Below are 22,194 nucleotides of genomic sequence, written 5' to 3' on the forward strand. Positions count from 1 at the left end.
CAGAAATCGAACGGAAAATTTCAGTTGCGGCATTCTAAGTTGTGTTTTCTTTTGGCCTTCTGCAAAGTTTTCCAAAGTATTTACTTGAAAGGACATCTGTGAATTTGGCACCGGAACGGTATCTGGTTTTTCCCATAAGCGTATTTCCATTCACTTCAAATATTGCATTGAGAAATCTCGATGTTTTCTTGAGTTTCAGGTTTTAGGAAAAGCATTGAATAATTGTGATTTAAAATAAAATTTAGTGATTGATTTTTATTTTGATGCGATTTCTAGATATGTTTCATTAAATGATGAAATGTTTCTCATCAACCTGCTGCAAGTTTAAATTTAATTAATAATAAATGAATCAAGCAATTTGCAGATTAATGAAAAAATCGAAGCTGTGTCGCATTTCTCAACACAACTTGAATATTTGTTTTTTTTTTTGTAATATGAAATTTAAAATTGCCTTTGGAAAAGCGCTGTCGAATAATATAGTAAGAGTAAAAAAATTGAAAACGGTGTGACAAAGAAGTTTAAACCAGTGCACCAATGATCTTATATAAAATTTCGCATCCACCGAGGTCTACAGTAAAAACACCAATCATAAAAACTCAACGCAACTAAGGAGTCAAAAGAAAAACACTCACACTTTGGATTCTGGAGCCACCCAATGAAAACCACCGACAGCGACACAGTAGCTCCTATCAATGAAGGATAAACTCTATTTAACTAATCGAAAAATATACGGTTGAGAATATGAACGTTTGTTTTACAATGAAGTCGTGTTTTATCAAATCAATATTCTGAAGCAACGCAGCAGTAGATTATAGACTTCCTCAGATAACAGATATTGCTTGTCGATAATAAACTGTGTAAGACTACTGATTATGATAATCAGAAATGAGAAATTCTTTCTGTAAGAAGATTCACTACTTATGAAACATGATTTGTAAAAATGAACAAAGATTACGCAAACCATAGGTTCTTCGGATTCTTGCAAAAAGGCTTATCCTGTCTTCTCAGAGAAACACTAGCGTCTAGAAAAACATCTTTCACTGCGAAAACAACTGCTCTTACACTGGAGAGCAAATCGACGCACCAGCTTGAAGGATGCAGCGAATCGTCTGTATCTGGTGAGCTTGCAAAAAATACCGTAGAGTAATCTGAAAAATCTCTTCTGAGAGATAATAAACCATGTTTAGCTTTCTCACACAAGAGGACATTACGCACAATAATTATACAACAGAGCTAACAGCAGTGCTTCTACAACAAGTCTCTTGAGCATATATCAAATGAGGGGACTTACTTTTAAGTAACTTTTATAGAAAATACTCTATAACTCTGTACTCAATGAAGATAGGAATTTTGTTTATTTTGCGAAGTTTCATATTTTTGCGTTTTAAATCTTAACTGAATAAGACATTTCTCTATCTCTTAACACGAAAAAAAGTTAGTATTTTCAATATATGAAAACCTACTGTAACATATGCTCGTTGCACACTAATATGGGTGGATTGGGACAAATGAAACCTAAGGGAGTTTATAGTACCTCAGCTTAACTTCAAGGAAAAGTATTGACATCATGATTCCACTTGCCCCTTTTTAACCTATACGTTCTTGAAGTTATCGAAAAAATATGCTAAAATATGATATAACTTTGTAAGGAAAAGTTCTGAAGATATATGTTCTTGTGTGTTTTGTGTGCCCTTACGAACAACACTTTCGTGTAAAATGCAACTAACAAAAGTTAAATACAAAAAACTAACTTTTAAGTAAGTTCTATTATTTTTTTTTAACTTTGTACCGAAAAAAGATAGGATTTTCATTTGTTTAACATAGTTTCATAATTTTGAATTTTCAACAACTTTTCTGAATAAATAATTCCTCTATCCCTTAACACGAAAAAGTTAGTTTAATTTTATTTTTAGTATAGTAAACTTTTAGAATTTTTTGACAATTTGCGATTATGCGGGTCATTTATACAAACAATTGTTCAGAAGACACTATTAAGCTAGGATGAAGGTGAAAGGCGCTATGGAATTAAGTTCCACTTTTTGCCTTATTGGACCACTGTGCTGGTGAAGATTAGCTGCCGGGCGAGCTCAAGCATGGTAGAGCGGCACTGGCTGACGCGCTGAACTAATTCATTTCCAGGATTTGGGAGAAGGGAAAACTGCAAGACGAGTAGATGGAGGAAGTCGTCTATCCCATCTACAAAAAGAGAGACAATCTTGAATACCGCGACTACCGCGACATCTTGCTTTTTGATGTCGCCTACAAAATAATCCTGTTCCTTTGTCTACCACCTTTAACCAGAAGGTTCGTGGGTAGGTACCAAGCGCGTTTTATAGGATCCCGCAACTCCACGGACCAGATCTTTTCGATCTAACAGATCTTACATAAATGTCGCAGATATAATGTGCTCATACATCATACCTTCATAGACTTCGTGACGACCTATGATTTAGTCGATCGAGAACAGCTAAGGCAGATCATGCATGATAATGGATTCCTTGATAAGCTGACGCGGTTGATCAGGGCACCATGGTGCAAGTGAAGTGCTGCGTGCGTATTTCGGGGAGACTATTGAATTACTTTGAATCTATTTATTTATTTATTTATTTCGTCAAGCAAATGTAGACTACAGTTATAATAATACAATGTTTTCCTATATTCTATACATTATTTCCAGTAGTTAGTCGTTTTTTTATTTGATTTCTGCCCATGGTGATGTCGATTATTTCGCAGTGCTGATTATAGTGACGCATAATGCGATTTATTGGGCCATTTTTTGAGTAGTTTGTTCTGTGAGAATTTTCCAAAAATATTTTACGATTTCTTAATTGACGACTGGGTGCATAAAAATTTAGTTGTGATAATATTTGAGTAGATTGCACGCGTTGAGAAATAATGTCATTGATAAAATAAAGCATTGAAAGATCGCGGCGTTCTTTAAGTGCTTGTATGTCTATAAGCATGCAGCGTGCTTCATATGATGGTAAGGGAAATGATGTCCAATTTAGCTTACGAAGCGCGTACAAAAGAAATTGTTTTTGGACAGATTCAATGCGTTCTTCATGTGTGGCAATATAGGGATTCCATACAATGCTACAGTATTCCAGAATTGGTCGGACGTATGTAATATATAATAGTTTGATTGTATATGGGTCTTGAAAATTGTGGCCGAAGCGTTTTATAAAGCCCAGCATACTATTTGCTTTGTTGATAATTGTATTATAATGTTCTATGAATGTAAGTTTGGAGTCTAAGATTACGCCTAGGTCCCTTACGATTTTGCATTTTTCTACTGGTTGGTTTCCTAAGAAAATGTTTGTAGGTGGTGTTACTGTTCTTCTGCTAAAGGCTATTGGATTACATTTTTTAATGTTGAGTTGTAAGAGGCTTTTGTTGCACCAAGTGTAGAAAACATTAATTTCATTCTGGAATATTTCGAAGTCTTCTGCATTGGTTATTTCTATAAAAAGCTTCATGTCATCAGCATATACAAGCACATGTATTGACTTAAGAAGAAAGGAAATGTCATTTACGTATAATATAAAAAGAAGAGGGCCCAGGTGGGAACCTTGAGGAACCCCAGAAGTTACTTCTATTGGGTTTGAAAAGGAATTTTGAAAGCGGACTATTTGTGTTCGTTTTGTTAAGTATGACTGCAGCCATTCCAAAAATTTTGTTTCAGTTCCGTATTTTTCGAGCTTGAAGAGCAATAATGGTATGTCGATTCTGTCAAATGCCTTGCTAAAGTCCGTATAAAGAGCTTCTACGTGGTTACCGTTGTCCATTACAGTCAGAGTGAAAGTTATGAATTCCAAAAGATTTGTGGTAGTTGATTGGCCTTTGTAAAAGCCGTGCTGTTGAGTTGTAATTTGGTGTTTTACTTGTTGAAAGATTTTTTCATTAATTATTGATTCAAATAATTTTGGAATGCATGAAATAATGGCAATTCCACGATAATTACGAATGTCAGATTTAGCGCCAGATTTGAAAATTGGCACTATATATGAAGTTTTCCAGAGTTCTGGGAAAATTCCATTCTTCAGGGACATGTTAAAAAGGTGTTGTAAGGGTGTAGATAGTTCTTCTGCCAAGTTTTTGAGAAAAATTGGAGCTATTCTGTCAGGTCCAGGACCTTTCGTAGCGTCTAAATTTTTAAGTGCGTTTTGAATTTCGAATTCAGATATTTGATTGACAGATAAAGAATTCGAAAATTCAGGAAAATACGAGAAGTATTCGCGGTCGCGATCTGTTTCTTCATATGTGGTGTAAATTTCTTGAAAAAAAGTGGCAAAAAGACTATATATTTCATTACTAGTTTGTCCTACATTACCGTCAAGATGCATTCGTGATGGAAAGTTGTTACTTTTTAGTTTGGTTTTTACGTAATTAAAGAAGTTCTTAGGGCAAGACTTGATTTGATGTTCGATTTTACGATTATGTTCTTCATGTGCAATTTTAATGGCTGCGTCAAGTTGACAGCAAATTTCTTGGTAATTTTGAAGATTTTCGCTATTGTTGTCTTTTTTGTATATTTTATGTGCTTTTTGTTTTCTATTTTTTAGGTTCTTCAATTGTGGATTAAACCACACTGGACATTTGTTGGTGTTCGTTCGTCTTCTTTTTTTTAGAGGTACATTTTCTGATATAATTTGATAATTTATTTCATAAAATTTTGTTACTTCTTCGTTGACATTTCCTTCTTTACAAACTATACTACGCCAATTTATTATGCGAAGTCTACGTTTGACTTGTTCCGGTACATCCTCGTACTCGCAGTCGCTGGGGTACGAAGTGTTATTCATTACTATTGAATATTCAATTGCTGTGTGGAATGCTTCATTTTTCCAGATGGGAGTCAATGATGCATCTACACAGAAGTCTTCAGTGCAGTTTGTGAATAATAGGTCTAAATAAGCATTTTGTTTGTTTTTGACATGATTGATTTGATATAGACCGAGTTCTGAGGATTTGCCAAAAAGATACTGCAGTGTTTCGTTTGCGCCTACGACTGGGAGTAAGATAGATTCATTTTCAATGTCTACAATAAAGTCTGCATTACGTTGGTTGAAGTCGCCATAGACATGCAGTTTTACTTCTGGTTTCATGTTAGACATAATAGATTCTAGAGTTTTGAACAATAATTCATACGAATGTTTATGAGCATGTTCCGGTGGAAAGTACACGGAACAGAAGATATGTTCTTCGCCAGCAATAAATGCTTTGGCCCATACGTGTTCAAATTCTTTATATTTGTCGGATAATATTTCTTCAGAAGTAAAGTCTTCATTAATAGCAATGAGGACTCCACCGCCTGACTTTTTTTGACTGGTAGACAAATTCCGTTCGTGCCGGAATACATTATAATTGTTTCCAAATACTTCTTCGCTTCTTACGCTTTCGTCCCAGCTACTTTCAGTTCCTAAAATTATTTTAAAAGATGACGACATTAGATTTTGTTGAATTTCTTTCATTTTGCTTGGGCTTTTCATGCGATTGAAATTCTGACAATAGATAAGAATTTCAGTCGCATTCTGTCGAGGAAGCGAAGAAGTGTTATTCAAGTTATTACTTATGTTAAAATATAATGGTTCTGCCTCAGAAGAGGGCGTCCTTACTTGCGAAAATTTGTACTAAATTTATTTACACTTTCGCGAAGTTGTTGAAGACGGTGCGTGCGTTCATTTGATAAAAAATGACGATATGATTGAAGGTCGGCTACTGCTTCGGCTGGCGTTAGTCCATATTCCTGATGGACTTCAATAAAGACGCGTTGGAGTTGCTCTGGAGATGTCGGCAGTCCTTCGGATGCGAGAAGCATTCTTATACTGGTTGGTGTCATTCCTTCTACGCATACAGATGATGGTTAGTCCTTCATGTATGCGAGATATAGGCGTGTAATATGCATTACTTTTGGGTCGCGGAGTCTAGCCTTCAAAAAGCGCTCGTCGCCATTCGATGATTGCTGCGTAAGTCGGACGATTGGTGGACGCATGGGGTCAAGTTCAAATTGGCTGTCTTGCGGTGCTGATTGTATGCTGGCGTTGCTGGCAGGAGCCGGTGCAGAATATCCATTGTTAGTTGCATTTTTTTCTGTCCGATATGGGTTGATAGTTTCGCCTTTTTGGAAATTTATAAATTTTGATGTTATGTCTGAATTCGGCGGCCCAGCAAATTGAACGCGTGCAGCTGCCAGGAGGTCTTTGTCCGAGGGTAGTGGTTGTTTTGGCATTTCAGCAATTTGAGTTTTCTTTGAGTTGCAGGCGAAATGGTTTATTCCGTGTTTATAGGTGTTTTTACTTATGCTGATAGGGTTTCTGTTTTCCTGCTGACGTTTGCGTTGCTGCATGCGTTTACGAGCGGCCTTTTCTGCTTGCTTTTCCTGCATGCGTCTTTTACACTGTCTGGCGTCATATTCAGTCCAGTCGCGTTTCTATACTTTTTTATTGCCAATTAGGCGCCAGCCTGATGTGAAATTTGGAGTACGGTGTTCTTCTGAGTCCGATTCTGGAAGTGGCAATGAAAGGCGAAGTTCTTCAGCCAGACTGGGATGATTGTCTGTTTTTGGCCGGAGTGAATTCGATTCTTTGAGCGCTTTTAATTCATTGATTAGTTCCTGCGCCGTTGTACTGCAGTTTATTTTCTTATTTTGTATAGCTTCTAATTGGTGTTCAATATTGTCAAGTTTTGATTCTATATTAGTAAATGCTTTTTCCAGGTGCTGTTGTATGTTCTTTGTGTGCTGCCGATTTTCTTTGCTAATGTCCGATATGTCCGATATGGAGTCATGGCCAAGTTCGCCGAACAGCGTCGAAATGCGATTTATGGTTTTTGCCGACGCATTGTTTGTGTTGATATTTACTTTTTTAATTTCCGTCTTCAATTCAGAAAGCAGTGTATTGATACTGTCCAGTGTGTCGTGCGTTACAGTCAGTTTAGGAAGTTGACTGATTATTGAATGATTTGATTTGATTTGTGATTCAATACTTTCTGTTAAAATTTTCTGGTGCTGGATGAGCTTCTTCAGTTGGAATTGGTCCATGAATTGTTTCTGGCATTCTATGCATAAGGGCAGCATAAATGAACGCAGTAGTTCTTCTTGGTTTCTACGGGTTCCTACGCAGGCAGCGTGGAAGTGCCTTTTGCATATTCCTTCTCATTTCCACAGGAAACGGTTGTCGGTCGAAGTACAGTTGGTTATGCCACACTTTTCCATAGCACTGATTAAAAATTGTTACGCGGCGAGTACGAATTGTCGAGAAAAGGTTAGATACACGCGGTAGCGCGACGGTCAAAGATTGTTTATAAATAAATAAATTGTTGCTTACGTGCACTCGCGACGCCGTCAAGGTGTAAAAAATAAAAATAAAAATACAAGTTAATTGCGGAGCGAAATGAAAACGCGTCCGCGCCCGATGACTGTTCGTGGCGAAAAAAAGCACAGAGAGTTACCATAAGGTGATGAACTATCCTCTTTGCTGTTCAACATCGCCCTTGAGGATGTGATCCGGAAGGCGGGAACGACAACACTCGGTTCGACTTCAGTGGGTTTCGCGGACTTTGCGACGGTGGAGGAAACCTACCCCCGACTGAAAGCCAAAGCCAGACGTAGCGGAATGCGGATAAATGCGTTGAAAACGAAACACATGCGAGCCAGAGAGGCTCCGAGGAGTACAACATCAGCCTCCTAACTCAAGGCTCTGTAGACGGTGATAAGCTTGAGATGGTCGATAATTTCGTGTTTTCGGGGTCACTAGTGACCGCCGATAATAACAGCACAGTAAAAAGTTCCAGAGACGCATCCTCCTCTACACTTCGAATCAAATGCGATGTCTGATAAGTTCGGTAGTCGTCTACGGAATCGATACAACAACGAACGCTGCTCGCGCAGATGTGGAGTTTCCGAGCGAGAGGTGCGGCAGGCTATCTGCAATGAAGTACGCATGGACAACGCTCCCCCCCCCCCCCTAGTTGTTGACATTGGTGCAGAATTTTGTCTTCAATAACTCTACTAGCACAAAACGACATCTTTAGCCCATAAAAACATCTGTAGTATCAGCCACATCAAAAATAATTGATTGGAATGCTTGCCTATGTACCGGCCTAATGCGCCTGCATCAACTAGCTTGGAGTATTGGGACCGAGCTGTGACAATTCCTTACCTTGGTTCTCTTGTAACCTCACTAGAAACACTAGAAAATTTTTCACTCTGATGTCAAGGACAACTTTTCACTGGTTGCCTTGATGTAACATCTCCCCCATTAAAACAACCAGTACCCTTGGAATCTGGAGGGCAGCGAAATGAGCCGTCTGGGTCGATCAGGGATTTCTGGCTCTTTATCGTCTAACTGCTCAGAAACATTGTCTTCATTGTCTAGTAGCTGTTCAGAAGTATCGAGGAGTTGTTGTTCTTCAGCTATGAGTTTTGGTGGAGCTTTTAATGGTGGCGGAGGAAGTTCTTGAACTTCTTCATGTTCAGCTGGTGGATCTTTAGAAGCAGGAGCCTTCAGGATATCTGCATCGTTTGATTGCAATCGCCAATGCGGTTGCAGTCCTTGCAAAGGTGGTTGTTGAAAGAGCAGTCCTTCACAAAAAGCATTTGACCGCACTGCCAACATGGTGTCTTCGGTTTATTACCTTCTTGCTTCGAAGAATTTCCCCGATACGGTGCACTCTTCCTGTCCCTGACGGCGTGAACTGTAGATTTCGAGCCGCTGCTTTGTTGCTTGATGATCGTGATGTCTTACTTTAAGTTGACAATGCGTTGATACTTATCAATTAACGATTGGAGAGTAATTGGTGATTCAGGCTGACGAAGATAAGGCACTTGAAAAGGTCCGGTGTTAAGCTCTGGAACTGAAAATCTTCACAGGCTCAATTGAAGTTGCCACCGTAGCTGATAATATCTTCAGATTCGCATTTCACTAACTGCAGACACATGAACCGCTTCTGGAACGTTGACGTTTGATGCCCGATGATTTTATCGAGAATCTTGACTGTGTCTTCAAACTTCACGTCCTTGGAAAGCTTTGGCAGGATGTAGTTGAGATGGCGGCTGTGCGAATGGGTGTCCAGCTTCCGGAGAAGTAGACGTACCTTCGCCGCTTCATTCAGCTGGCCTGGCCCGAAGAGGTCCTGGTAGCTGTTAAACCAGCGTCCGAACGTAACTCCGTTTTCTTCGTCGAAGACAAACTCGGTGATGTTCGATAAGAGGGACTCCAAAATCTGCTCCGGGGCATAATACGAAGGCTGCTGCTGCTGGGCCGCCACCTGCTGGAAAAGTTGGCCATCTTGAGAATCATATCTTGAATTCCCGGTTGCCGCTGCTGATCAACTCTATCTTCTGCCATGGTCGTGGGTTCTTGAGATTCTCGTCGCCAAATCGATATGTCCAAAAGTTTAAATGAACTTAAGAGTTTTTAATAAAGAACATCTATTTATATTCAAGGTTGGACAAAGAATAATCAAATTTTCCACTCTGATGTCAAGGACAACTTTTCACTGGGTGCCTTGATGTAACAATCACTAAGCACCAGTATTTATTTCTATTTTTCAAAATACCATTTTTGGCTTCTAATATTTTGAAAAGCTTGCCCCTCCCTATTTGAAATTCTGGCTACTCCCATGACCATAGCAGAACTCATAACCAAGCGGGTTAACTTCTTGTCTAGTCAAACTTTGAGAATACAACATATACGCAAGGAAATAAAAACGGAACTAATTAATAGAAATTAACGGAAACTGATCAAATTAGTGACGTTGATGGAAAATTACCAATCGACAAAATCCTTAAATTGGTCCAGATCAGACGAATTAATCAGGCCATTTGAATTAAAGGGGTTTATTGTAAAGGCCTAGAGTCAAAAATGTCAAAAAATCGTTCCAATGAGCAATGCTAAAACTATGATGAAAAAACTTTTGACTGTTCGATTGGAAACTTTTCTGTGACAGTCGGATAGGCACTGTCATCTGCAGTGAAAACATTCAAGTTTTATGCAAAATTGTATACAACTAGAATCCGATTCACGGAACTTTTATAACTGTTTTGTTGTCAATGCCTAGGTAGGTATATAGATTTTTCCGTCACTTGTTATTTTTATTCTTTGCTGAATTATTGAATTTAAATGAAACATCAGTGCTTGATGTGCAGAAAAAATACCATTTTCGACTGTTTTTGATACGAAGGAAATGAAATTTGTTTGCGTCAAGTTTAAGAAGTAAAAAATAATTATAGCAGTTTCCATACATAACAATTAATTGTTCATATTGACGAAAATTTCACACCAGTACACAACCACTATACAATTATCTAAAGAAAAAAGGAGAAAATTTACCGATCTGCAACATCATGAGATTCATAAAATAATAAAACCTAAAACCGATACTAACCCCGGAACGGTATTTTCTAGAAAGGAACCAGAAAGAATACTTTTTGGACTAATTGTGTATGCCACGTAAAATTTTCTCAGTACAGCGTCACTTTTTAAATTAAGAAGTTGAAGATTTGCCTCTGCTTCATTAAAAAAATATCTTCTCCAATCTTTACTGTAGGTTCTACACCACCACTCTTGCACCACGAATATATCTGTTTCAGTGGCGTAGCTACGGTTTAGTAGGCCTGGTGCGGTAACAAAAACGTGGGCCCCCAATGAAAATGACTGGGCAGTTTTTTCTTCCATAAAAGGAATTGACACAAACAAAAAACTTAGATTTTTCTACTTATTTGTTCCGTTGTCCGCAAAATCAATAATTGGGCATTTACTCACTTTTTGAGCCGTTTGGTTGTCAAAATCAGAAATTACAGATTCAAAATCAATGGAATCAGTGATTTCACGTTCGATTGATAAAATGGCAAGGTTTGTTAATCTCAAGTTACTCATCGTTGACCTTAAATAGTTCTTGATCAACTTTAACTTAGGGAAACTTGACCAACTTTCACTTAGAGCCAACTGTTTTCGGCGGCATATAGTCTCGCGTGAACGCAGATTATTTACATTACAGATAGACAGCGTTTTCCAGACTTGGTAAAAGCACCGCTCCGAGCCGCTCGGTGACATCGCCAAATTATAGACACCAAACACTACGAGCGTATCATCGTCTTATGTGACATTCGTAGCAAGCACCAGCTCGGCGCAAGAGCTAAAAAAGCTAAGAATGCAGTGCGATAATCTTGTGTTCTTCATCTGGAGGCACGTTGAGCGTTTTTTTTTTTCGTTTTGTTTTGATCCGTGAAGAGATATTTGCTGTGTGATGCTTTTCTTAATTTGTTACGCACCAAGCTGAAGACCAAAGCACTTAGCCCGAGTGCGTGTGGGTTATGGAGCTAGATCTACAATCAAGCTCTGCTTGAGATGCTGTGCGTACTTTACCAAGTTTGATTAGGAATTTTGTAATAATTCTTTTAAATATAAACTCGTTTTTTGAAAAAAGATTGATGATTATGCTTCCTAAAACGACGGAAAGTATCAAAATAGTGTCTTGATTATATTCCACTGTATTTTCTAGCTGAAGGCTCAAACATACAAAGCAATTTAAACCTCATATTACAGGAAATATTTACCGAAACGCATGCTTTCTTTAAACGAAACAAACAATTCCAAGTAATTGCAACTGTTGCAAAAATTGTAAAAAAAATTCACGGCATGTTCTTTTGAAACTATTATACAGAGCATTATTTTGCTACTTCATTACATTTAATTTCATTTAATTGAATTCATGACATTTAATTTCAAAAACAACACAAATATAAATCACCCGCACACGTCGTCAGCGCTCACCCTCTGCACTAGCTGTTACGTGTAATATATACAGCAGAGATAAGCAGAGTACAAGAAGACGGAAATGCCACGAAGCAAAAAAGCAAGCAAAATGATTCGGGGCTGCACCGTGCGCTCTATGTAAATTTAGAAAAACACCAAAGAAGAGATATCCGCTCTGTGGTGATATTCTTCATTCTTCGCGTGTCGTATCATCGACCGAAGCATCCAGCTCAAGTGCGTGATACCTAGCAAGCAAGAGCTCAATTTTTGTTCCGCCTCTGGTGTGGTGCGTGCTGTACCAAGTCTGGTTTTCAGCATTGCAAAAAATCGCTCCTTCGTTGCGTGTTTCCACGTTGCATCGAATGTTTTATTGCGATCGCAAAACATTCAACTTCGGTGTCAGTCGAATCACGAATCATGGTAAAAATGAACATCGGTATCACGTATACTTTGTCCGAGTGGATCACGAGAGCAGAGTAGCGAGCACAGATACATGAGGTTAAGTTCTCATGGGCATGTTGACCGGTTCGGTGTTCGCAAGATTTTGGTCCCACTTGAGTGGTGGGCCTGGTGCGGACCGCACCAACCGCACCCCCCTAGCTATGCTACTGATCTGTTTTCTTATTTTAAGGGGTTATATTCATTTTTAGTTTCCAAAAAATCAAAAAAAAATTGTTTGAGAACATTTTCACAAAATTTCACAAAGATCTGAGCAAAAGGAAGAAAGTTAGAACGATTCGAAGCGTGACTCGTCACGGGGCCGCATAAGCTAAACTTGAAACTTTATACGCGTTCATCTCGGAATGGTGTTTCTCAAAAAATGACTTTGCCGTGTTTAGGATTGCGGTGAAACTACTGAACCAATTTTTTCCATCTTTTTTTAATGTTCGTTAGTCGATTCCCCAATCTTTGAAGGATCGCTTTTTGATACAGGAAGTTGAACTTTGCCAAAAAAAATTTTTAATGCAACTTTTAGCGCTCAAAACATGTTTTGACGTAGGACTACGTCTTTGTTTTCTATACTGGGATGCATTCTGTAAAATAGTAAACGAAACTGGCAAATGTTACGTCAGATTTCAAACGATAATAACAGCCTAATCGCATGATGGATAACAATAACCAATACATTGTTGGAGAGATAAAAAGTGTAACAGTTTTATAATACGCTAGTCATCATTATTATCTCACTGCTCAACGGTGAAAATTGATAAAAAGTTACAAGAAAGTTTACGTGAACAATTAACCAATCACACGCGAGCATTCCTAGCACAGACGAAGTTAATGGACGCCAACCATTCCCTGTGATATTCTCTGTTTCAATATAAAAAAATGGACAGAGTTTCCCCGTCCCAACAGGTCAATTTAAGTTTGCTTCTAGGGATGGGCGATACTTATATCGATACCAATGGTATCGATACCAGGAGCAAAAGTATCTAGTATTTTGGCATCGATACTCGTTGCTAGCGATGAGTAGCGATATCGATACTTTGCCAACGATACTTTGAAACGATACCGATACCACCGATGCCTTCTATTAGGGATAGGCGACACCAGTATCGATACCTACGGTATCGTCTTCCGTCAAAAGCATCGAGTATTTTGGCATCGATACTTCCTATACCGATACCACGATACTTGGTATCGTTTTGTGCAAAAGTATTCGAGTACTCAGGTATCGATACTTCAGACAGTATCGCCCATCCCTATTTGCTTCCATGAACTTAGACTAATTTGAAGTCTCGAAGGTAAAGATCTTTCGAAAAGTTTTGAAACAATACTTTTACTTGAACAATTTCTAAACCTGCTGTCAGAGCATAATAAAAACTGATGTCTTGAAAGAAAACATGCTGGTAAAAGCAACAATACCGTACAGTATAATGTACATATCATGTGGAGCAGAGCGCCGCTGCACAGTGGTTTATAACGCGAAAAACGTGATGGTCAGCCTTTTGAGTATAAAAATGTCATTTAAATGCTACAGTGTATTCGACAAAGTTTTTCTAGATCTTAAGGGGAATCTTTTGGTGTAAATAAATTTTTGATTAATTCACCTAAAAGTGAGATAAAAATTTTATTTTTTTATTTACTTATCAAATCAAAACAAAGTCTACAGCAAAGTTGTAGACAATCTTATGTAGAAAAACTTTAATGAAGACACTTTGCTTCTATCTCTTGAAAATCGACCACATACAGGTAGTTTTATACACAGACATCCTTAAAGTTTCTAAAAATCGAAAAATACCAAATAACTTTATCTGAAGTGATTTTAGAGGCCTACTATATTCTAGACATTTTTTCATATTTAAAAAATACATCATTCTGCCGAACATACCTTGGGTAAATTTTCAACTTTTTCATAATATTTAGGACATTTTAGATAAAAAAATGCACTTTTTCAAAATATAATTTCTCGCAAAGCTACAAAAAGCTGCAAAAACAGCAGTCTTCACTCGGAAGACGGGGATAAGTACTAGCTTCACCAGTGGTTTCACTAGTTTCTTGCAGTCTCTTAAAGACTTGGGCGTGGATGAAAAATTAGTTTTTTTTTTGTTTTTCGGCGTTTTTTCGTGTTTTTTTTCTTTAAAGAGGTACAAAATTGAAACGATTTTTGATTTTTCATTAAAAAGTACGAATAGCATTCATATTTATGGCACCGTGCATTATTTGGAAAACATATAAAATAGAAAAAATTTATTAATTCCGAAAATAATTGTTATGTCACTAGTGTATGCAAATGCCAAGGTTTTTTTTTTTAACAAAATTAGCAACATTCTTAGACGTTTTTCCAATGCTTGAATTCTGAAAAAAAAATGTCAGCTCAGAGATAGATACCCTTATTTTTTTTTAAATTTTGTCCATACGGAAGTACCTAATCCATACCAAAATACCTGAATATTTTGTCAATTCACTAGGATCTATTCAAAATCTTTGTTCACATTTCAACATTGTTAGATGATATAGTTTTGTTTTCAACTTAACAAATAATATTCTTACATATATGTCGTACGTAGCTGTTTTCGTAATACAGTGAATGTAATTGTTGGCAAATGAAAAAAAAACTTGTCAAACACAGAAACAGAAATTAATCATTTCGAACTTTAACTTCCTTGTAATTGTTGATTGTTATGATTTTTCGCAGGAACTTGTTGATAATTTTGTTCAACATATCTTCTTATGTTTCCCTATGAGTGAACCTATGTAACGGCTTCGAAATTATTTCCATTATAAGATTTATGTATAAAATTTAATTTGATCAGAGTTAAATAAGAAAAAATCCTGTGTTATGATAACGTAGGTTCTGTTGGATTGGGTTTATGAGGAAATAGAGTTAATTCTGATTCAGACGCATTGTGAGAAATTCTTGGTGCTTCTGCAATAACAACTATACGCTTATGCCTTGTTAAATAAATGTTGTTCGCACAAAAAAATCACAGGAAGGTTGTATGCAAAGCCACGACCGCAAGGTTGAAGTAGAATACTTTTACAATACAGATAACCCGGCTGCTTGCGTGTCAGTCATTTTTCTAGTAAATAAACGTCGAATAATCAGATCAATCGAATTTTCCGCTTCAACAAGGATTGACCTTTTTCAATGATATAGTAAGTTGCTTGTCATGGTTGGGGCTTGACAATTTTTAAATTTTGAGGTAAAATTTTTTCGGATGTCATGCCAATGACTGAAGGAAAAGTTAATTCAGTATGTTATGAGACACGGAGATGAAGTAAAATTTAGAACGTGTTGTCAAAATGAGTCAACTTTTCATTGAATGCATGTACTAGTGCCCACTATCGCACAGAGACTGCATTTCACTAAACTGCCTCAATCCGCTTCAACTAGTGCGCTATCCATTGCTACGTCACAGCTGTGACCGCTTTCCTCCATCGCTGATATCCACTGCACTGCTAGTGCTGCTGCTAAAGGGACTGCTGTTGTCGCTGTCTAGAACTATTATGAGCCGATTCGGCTGAAACAGGCTCTTGTATAGGCCAAATAGCATGTTTTAAATTGCAAGGTATATGATTCTGTCGACCGTGCTTGGAAAGCAATCATATAACGACCAATCAGAGGTCGAATTTTTCGTTTTGACAAGGCTTGAGTATTTTCAATAGTACAATAGTGTGAATAATAAAATTACAATTATCTTCTTTTGGGAAGAATCTTAGAAGATTTTCCAATCTATTGAGGCAAGAACGAAGGAAATCCATCGAATACTAACCGATTTATTAGCATTTGAAATTGGACATATTTTTCACTTTTTTCGGTTTTAGATTTTCATTTCACATCCCTATGTAGCCGAACTTCCTGAGAGAAGTATTCTACTTCAAAACACTACACAATATCGTGAAATGTAATCAAGTTCTTTCGAGTGTTGTTCAATATACCAATTTCTAAAAAGAAAATAAAAAGAAAGATGGGGAGGCTGCGTGTAGAAAAATACACACAGAACAAACGAATTGTTGCTGTCTGCAGATTCTGTAACCTTTGTAACAAAAAATCCTTCTAATTACAGTGTTTAGTCCTACGTCACCATTTCATACAACCCTAGGGCTGTATACCTTGTAGTATTTTTTCAGAAAAACACTTGAACACTTTGCCCTTGAAACAAAATACTTATAAAAAAGATCGTTTAGATACCCGGCACACTTCTGAACTAATGAAATAATATGAGTTTTTTTATTTCAGTTGATTTGCTGGGTCACGATCGTTAACGCAGCAAGACTCTCTATAAAATAGCGTTTCGGCAAAACGGTCATTACTCCACAAGTAATTAGTATTTCGTATGAACCAACCTGTCTCTCTCACTACCTAAAAACCCTCTCCCATTCTTTTGCGAAAATTCTCAACAGAGTAGGTATCACAGATAGAATTATTTATAAAACATTATCCTCACTACAACTGTAGACAGCCAGTAGTCGCGCTGTCGAATTCAACGTTGGAAAATAGGTTCAAACAAAATTCCACTTACAAAAACAACAAGCGAAGTGCTATCATTTACTTGAAATTTACTGAAGGAAAAATTTTAATCGAATATTACAATCGCTTGAAGTTGGATACGTCGCATTGAGGGTATACAAGCAAAATGCATCAAATATATAAGATGTTTATATCCTCTCATTAATCGAAATTCCAAACTTTGTTCAGAAAACAAACATTTGATTAACAAACACATTTTAAGACCAGCAATGTTTTATGCTGTACCGATTTGGTTAAGTTATTGTTTAATAAGGAAGAAAACGCTTCAAAGGATTCAGAATAAAATTCTGAGAATGATTTGTTTGGTACACTCGAATTACATAGACTTACTGGTGTTGAAACATTAGAAGCTATGTCAAATTAAATTATTAAAAATTCCGACAAAAATCGTTGCAATCCTAAATTGCTACGATAAGCTCTCTTTATAGGCAATTAGTTAGCAATTAAGGTAGTTGTAAGTCTACTTCCCCTTATTAACAAGTAGGTTTAAATCCCTACGAATGATAAGTCCTAACTACGAAAGCAAACAAAGCTTAACAATTAAAATTACAATTTTTCTAACAGTGTTGAAAAGTCACCATTTGTCAGTGGACATACATACTCATTATTTACTAATATTTATCATAAATACTTAAGCTACTAAACCCCCACCCCTTAAAAAAAGGTGGATACGTCAAATTCATCCATTGTAAAACAGACTCTTAACTGGTGCTTAAACGCACGAAAATCTTTTATCTCAATAAAACAAACCAAAAAGCAGTCCATGAAAGAAACATCAGCATCGTGTCATTTATTTGCTTAGTGTAGCCTATATAAAATTTAGAAGTGGCGTCTATAGGAATGTTATGGCCAAAATAGGGACACTTTCACTAAAAAGCAGTTCTAACATTTCAAAAAATTCCAAAGGAGAGAGTTACTAATGACAGCTCAACAAACGGCAGTAGAGAGAAAATTTGCTGGTCCCCTTTTCGCAAAACAACCCGTAAAACTTGATTGTAGGCGGATCGTCGCAAGTTGAATGTTATAGCAGGACGTGGGTAACGTGTTGAATTAAAACTTTGAAACGACGTCTTTCCTCGATTGATGCTAGGAATGTGTGTTATGATGTTACAGAGAGGTGTACACGCAGGAAGCAAGGTTAGCGAAGTAAGTGTGACAGAAACAGTGTATAGTAAGTAGTGTAGGTTTAGTGGCAGCGTGAATGGTTACGGGTTACAAGCTAATGTACAAAACTTACTTTTCCGTTCTCCTGCACTTTGGTATCTTTCATAGAGTACGTGTCGGACAAAAGCGCCTGAAGCAAGTCGGACGTATTTTTATGGTTTAAGTTTTTTTTTTTACAAAATGATGCAAGGTTTTATATACACACACGGCCCAAGAAGGGCAATGATATGGCAAAACCAGAAGAAGCATGTCGTGTGTTTTGGAATATTTCCAACAGTAGAAAAAAGAAAAAAAGAGAAAATCGGTTAGCATATTACTGTAGGAAATTTATTTTATAAACAATACAGTGTGGTTGGATTGTCATTACCCTAGTTTCTATAGTTAAAACGAGTAATGAAGGAGAGCACCTAGAGCGGTATTGGGTTAAAACGTAGTTTACACCGAACAGAAAACCATAACTTAATCTCTATTATTCTATCCGAAATGAATTAAAGCAACGATGGCTATGTTCGAAATCGAACGACGTCATATTGAAGTTACAAGAAGAAAGACATTCCGTGCAGTGGAAAGGGTAAATAGTAGTAGAATTATAATACAGAGTGTTAAAATAATTTGTAAGCTGTAGAATGAATCTTTACATATATTTGAGAACAGCGCCTCGTAAAACAAACAAGGTCAATGTTTCAACTGGCCAGTCACCGATGTAGTCACATGTGAAAGATATGCGAGCAACTGTTCTTCAAGCGAACCATTGATTTTTTTTTGTTCACACAATATTTATTTGACACGGCACAATACAAATTAATGTTTTACGGAACCAATTAAATCTAATGCCTTATGGCCTAGAATATCTTATAATCTAAAGGCAAATTCTTTACCCTCGCTGCCAACTACGAGCTAACCATTGATATAAACTGGTGGTACAAATTTTATTCATTTTCAGCATTCGGCTCACCGAACGAGTTAATTTGATCATGATACGTAAGCCTTTTTATTTATCCAATGTTAAAGGATAAAAACGAGTTAAATTTCACACATCAATTTGTTCCTGCTGTATCAGAATATACTCAAGCAAATATTTTTAATCAAGCTGTAAAATCCATTATAAAAGTGTTCAAACATAGGAGATTTCTATTACATTAAGTTCAAAGGCGATTTTTTGCACACAGAAAATATATTTAAATCTTTACAGTTTTTCATGTAATATAATTTGAGCCATTTTGAGATCGTATCGAAATTCGTAAAACATCAAAATTAAAAAAAAAATTTAATATTTTAACTTTATGAAAGATTTATAAAGCGCAAGTTTGGTTTACAATTGTTTACAATCGTCAAGAAAAATATTTGTGACCAAAAAATGAAAATTAAATCAAATAGATCAACCAAGTAAAAATTCTCATTAACAAAGCAGAAATCGAAAAAATATTTGAGCCTGCTAAATACCACTGAACAAATACAAAATATATAGGAGCTACAATCGTAGAAGCTTCTACTGAGGTAACTCAACAGACTTAGCTCGAAAAAATCAACCGAATTCAACTTCATGCATGCATCTAATTTCATGGATGATGCCATTGTTATAAAAGGTGCTTTTTATGTAAGTAGACTGGTTGTGTGACTGTTAAATATTTTGAGCATATGCAAAATGTTATGTTTTCGCTAAGCCTATGCATGTGAATTTGTTGATTGTCAAATCAGTTAGGCGAATATTTCAAGTTTCGTAAAAATCGTGTGTCTGTTGTTTTAGTGTGATGCATCTTGACTAGAAAAAGTACCAGCATGTGTAAAACTATATGGAAAACTTTTGAGAAAAGGGGGAAGAAAAGCGTTACGAATAGCGGGAAAGTGGTGAACTTCAATGACGAATATTATTCTTCGAACGAACTTCAAGTATAAAAGCACATATTTTCAAGTGAAAAGGACAAAGTGCAATGTAAACAATATAACGCTACTGAGTGGGTATTAGGAATAACTAGTGGGTGAAAAAATAGTAATTAGAGTTCCATCCAATACCTGCGCGGATCGTGTCAGACTGTGATCGGCAACAGATTGCACATTGTCAGATTGTAGCTCATGCGGCTTCTGTTTTATTAAGTGCGGATCATTTTTGACCATTCGTTTGATCGCAGGTGGTTAGTTCATAGTTTGTTAGAAACGTATTGAAGGGGTAAAACATCAAGATTTTAAAATTTGGAAGGCAGCAAAATTTGTTACAATAAAAACGACGTTCCGATAAGTTATAAGTTTTCAAACAGTAGAAGAAGAAAACGCATTAGAAGTATATGGGAATTATAAGCTAGAGTAAGCGAAGATAATAGCAATTAATTTTTACCTCTGCGTCTGGATTGTGCTTTCCGTTGTCGTCATAGTCCAGACACTGGTTCTCTAGATGTTCTTCTTCGGTTTGAGGCATCTGCTGGAGCTCCTCCTTCGATTTGAAGTCCAGCTTCTTAACAAACGGAGGCACCAACAGGCCCAAGATAACCTGGAGGGAGAAAGTACAAATGAACTCATCACGATCCTAGAAAAAACATTTGTACAAACCTTAAGATTTGTGTTTTTCCTAGTCCTCAGCCCGCCCATCCACAGATCCGCAAGAATTATTTGGCTACAAGGATGAGCGAGAATTGACCGATGATTTGCCGCTACTGCCAACGACAAGCAACTTTGACTAGACCATGATTGAAGCTCACACGTAAGCAACCGTTGAGCTCTCTCCGCATCCTGTCGGTAACAGAAATCCAGCAATTTTAAACCTTTGGACTCAAACTCTTTGGCGTAACTGCGTAGTTCTTCGTAAATTTCCGTGTCTAGATCATCATCAGCCGCTTCGTGTGCCATTGCTTTATATAGTTTACAAGCTACGAGGGATTTCGCGAGCGCTTCTTCCCCATGTGTCCACATCAGCAACGCCATCTGCTGACGTTTCGTAAGCACAGCCCAAATTAAAAGTTCGTTAAACGGGAACTCAAATAAGGCCATATCCGATGTAACCGGCAGTAATCCCGTAACCAGACTCATCGAGTTCACACCCGCCGAGCGTGCAAATGTTGACGGCTTTCGGTGAGTGTTGACATAGCTATTCATAACCTTAGCATATATTGGTCGAAACTTTCGTCGGGTATAGTACGACCGGTAGGCTCCACCCATCAATTTATTTATCACTAGACCGATATCGTGCAGGGTATAAACGTAACCCTTTGGAATGTGAGGCCTAACGTCCCTTAAAATATATCCCAGCGTATTCGCAGGCCCATGTTTTGTGTTATACAATTCCTCTAATCGAGGAATCGTTAGGAACTTTCTCATCGAAACTCCATTCTCCAGCAATAGTTTTACAAAGTCTATTCGATCGTGCTCCAGTGCTTGCATCATTGCCTCATCCAAAGCACCGTGGGGCCATTCCTGACCGTAAACGAATATTTCCGTACGGGCAATATCCACCCGGTTCCAGGTTAACGCCAAACTTAACTGCTCCGGAGGACTCAAGTGCTGAGATTTAAAAAGTGCAGTCAGTATTGTTTGATCTAATTCCTGAACCGTGCCTTCTGGTCGATCCTGTATTCGAAATACCGTTATCTGTGCAATATCGTCATAAATATCAGTGTAATTTAATCTCATTGTTCAAGTTACAAGCCTACCAAATTTTTATTCTTAGTGCACAAGATTAGTTCCTGATAGAGTTGCTCGGCCTGTTCAGGGCTCACTTCGAACGTTTTCTGTATCGTTCCTAGTAAATACTCGTGCATCGATTCTAACACAACCTGTTCGCCTGAATCAGAGGCATACCTAGGACAGAAGGGACAGAAATATCAATTCAATGCAGTAAATAACCTGTTTACAACCGATTATAATAATTATATCATGAATCAACGAATCTATCGGATAATTACTTATGTACAAATGCGATCAAATCGGCCGCCCGGCCCGACCCGTCGCAAACCACTACTGGCACCGGTGGGCTATCGGTGACGTATTCTAGCACTGCTCGAATCGTGTTGGTGCCGCCCTCAATCACCAGGCAGACTACGGGTGTGCTCGAATGGGTGACTAGAGGTGAGAAAAACGATTCGGAAAGAAAGAAAAAAAAAAAAACAAAAACAAACAATCTCACTAGCTTATTTCAATAGCAATATTCTATGGGTTGGGTAAATCAGGATGGGTGAGCGATATTTAACCGAGGAGCGGTGATATGGGGGTTCTAGAATACATCTAAAAATGCTTTACAACAGTTAACACAGGAAAGGTAGAGTTAGAACAAGCTTTAGCTTCTAGATATGGTAGAGTATTCATCAGCTG

At 37.4% G+C, this 22,194-nt stretch overlaps 1 protein-coding gene across 34 annotated transcripts in view; it reads right to left on the reverse strand.

Moving 5' to 3' along the window:
• Positions 1-22,194, reverse strand: part of LOC129725319 (transient receptor potential cation channel trpm) — a 296,317-nt gene that overhangs the window by 20,829 nt on the left and 253,294 nt on the right. For 23 of the 34 annotated variants that reach the window (XM_055680978.1, XM_055680976.1, XM_055680972.1 and 20 more), the window contains 7 exons: positions 21,789-21,945; positions 21,537-21,684; positions 20,440-21,474; positions 20,228-20,380; positions 19,909-19,977; positions 17,969-18,025; positions 633-686 (listed from right to left, as the gene is read on the reverse strand). In XM_055680978.1, coding sequence (XP_055536953.1) covers positions 633-686; positions 17,969-18,025; positions 19,909-19,977; positions 20,228-20,380; positions 20,440-21,474; positions 21,537-21,684; positions 21,789-21,945 — 1,673 coding nt within the window. The remainder of the gene's footprint in view (positions 1-632; positions 687-17,968; positions 18,026-19,908; positions 19,978-20,227; positions 20,381-20,439; positions 21,475-21,536; positions 21,685-21,788; positions 21,946-22,194) is intronic. The other 11 variants (XM_055680965.1, XM_055680980.1, XM_055680982.1 and 8 more) reach the window with 6 other exon arrangements.

Source organism: Wyeomyia smithii, chromosome 2, assembly GCF_029784165.1.
Source record: "Wyeomyia smithii strain HCP4-BCI-WySm-NY-G18 chromosome 2, ASM2978416v1, whole genome shotgun sequence".
NCBI classification, from domain to species: Eukaryota; Metazoa; Arthropoda; class Insecta; order Diptera; family Culicidae; genus Wyeomyia; species Wyeomyia smithii.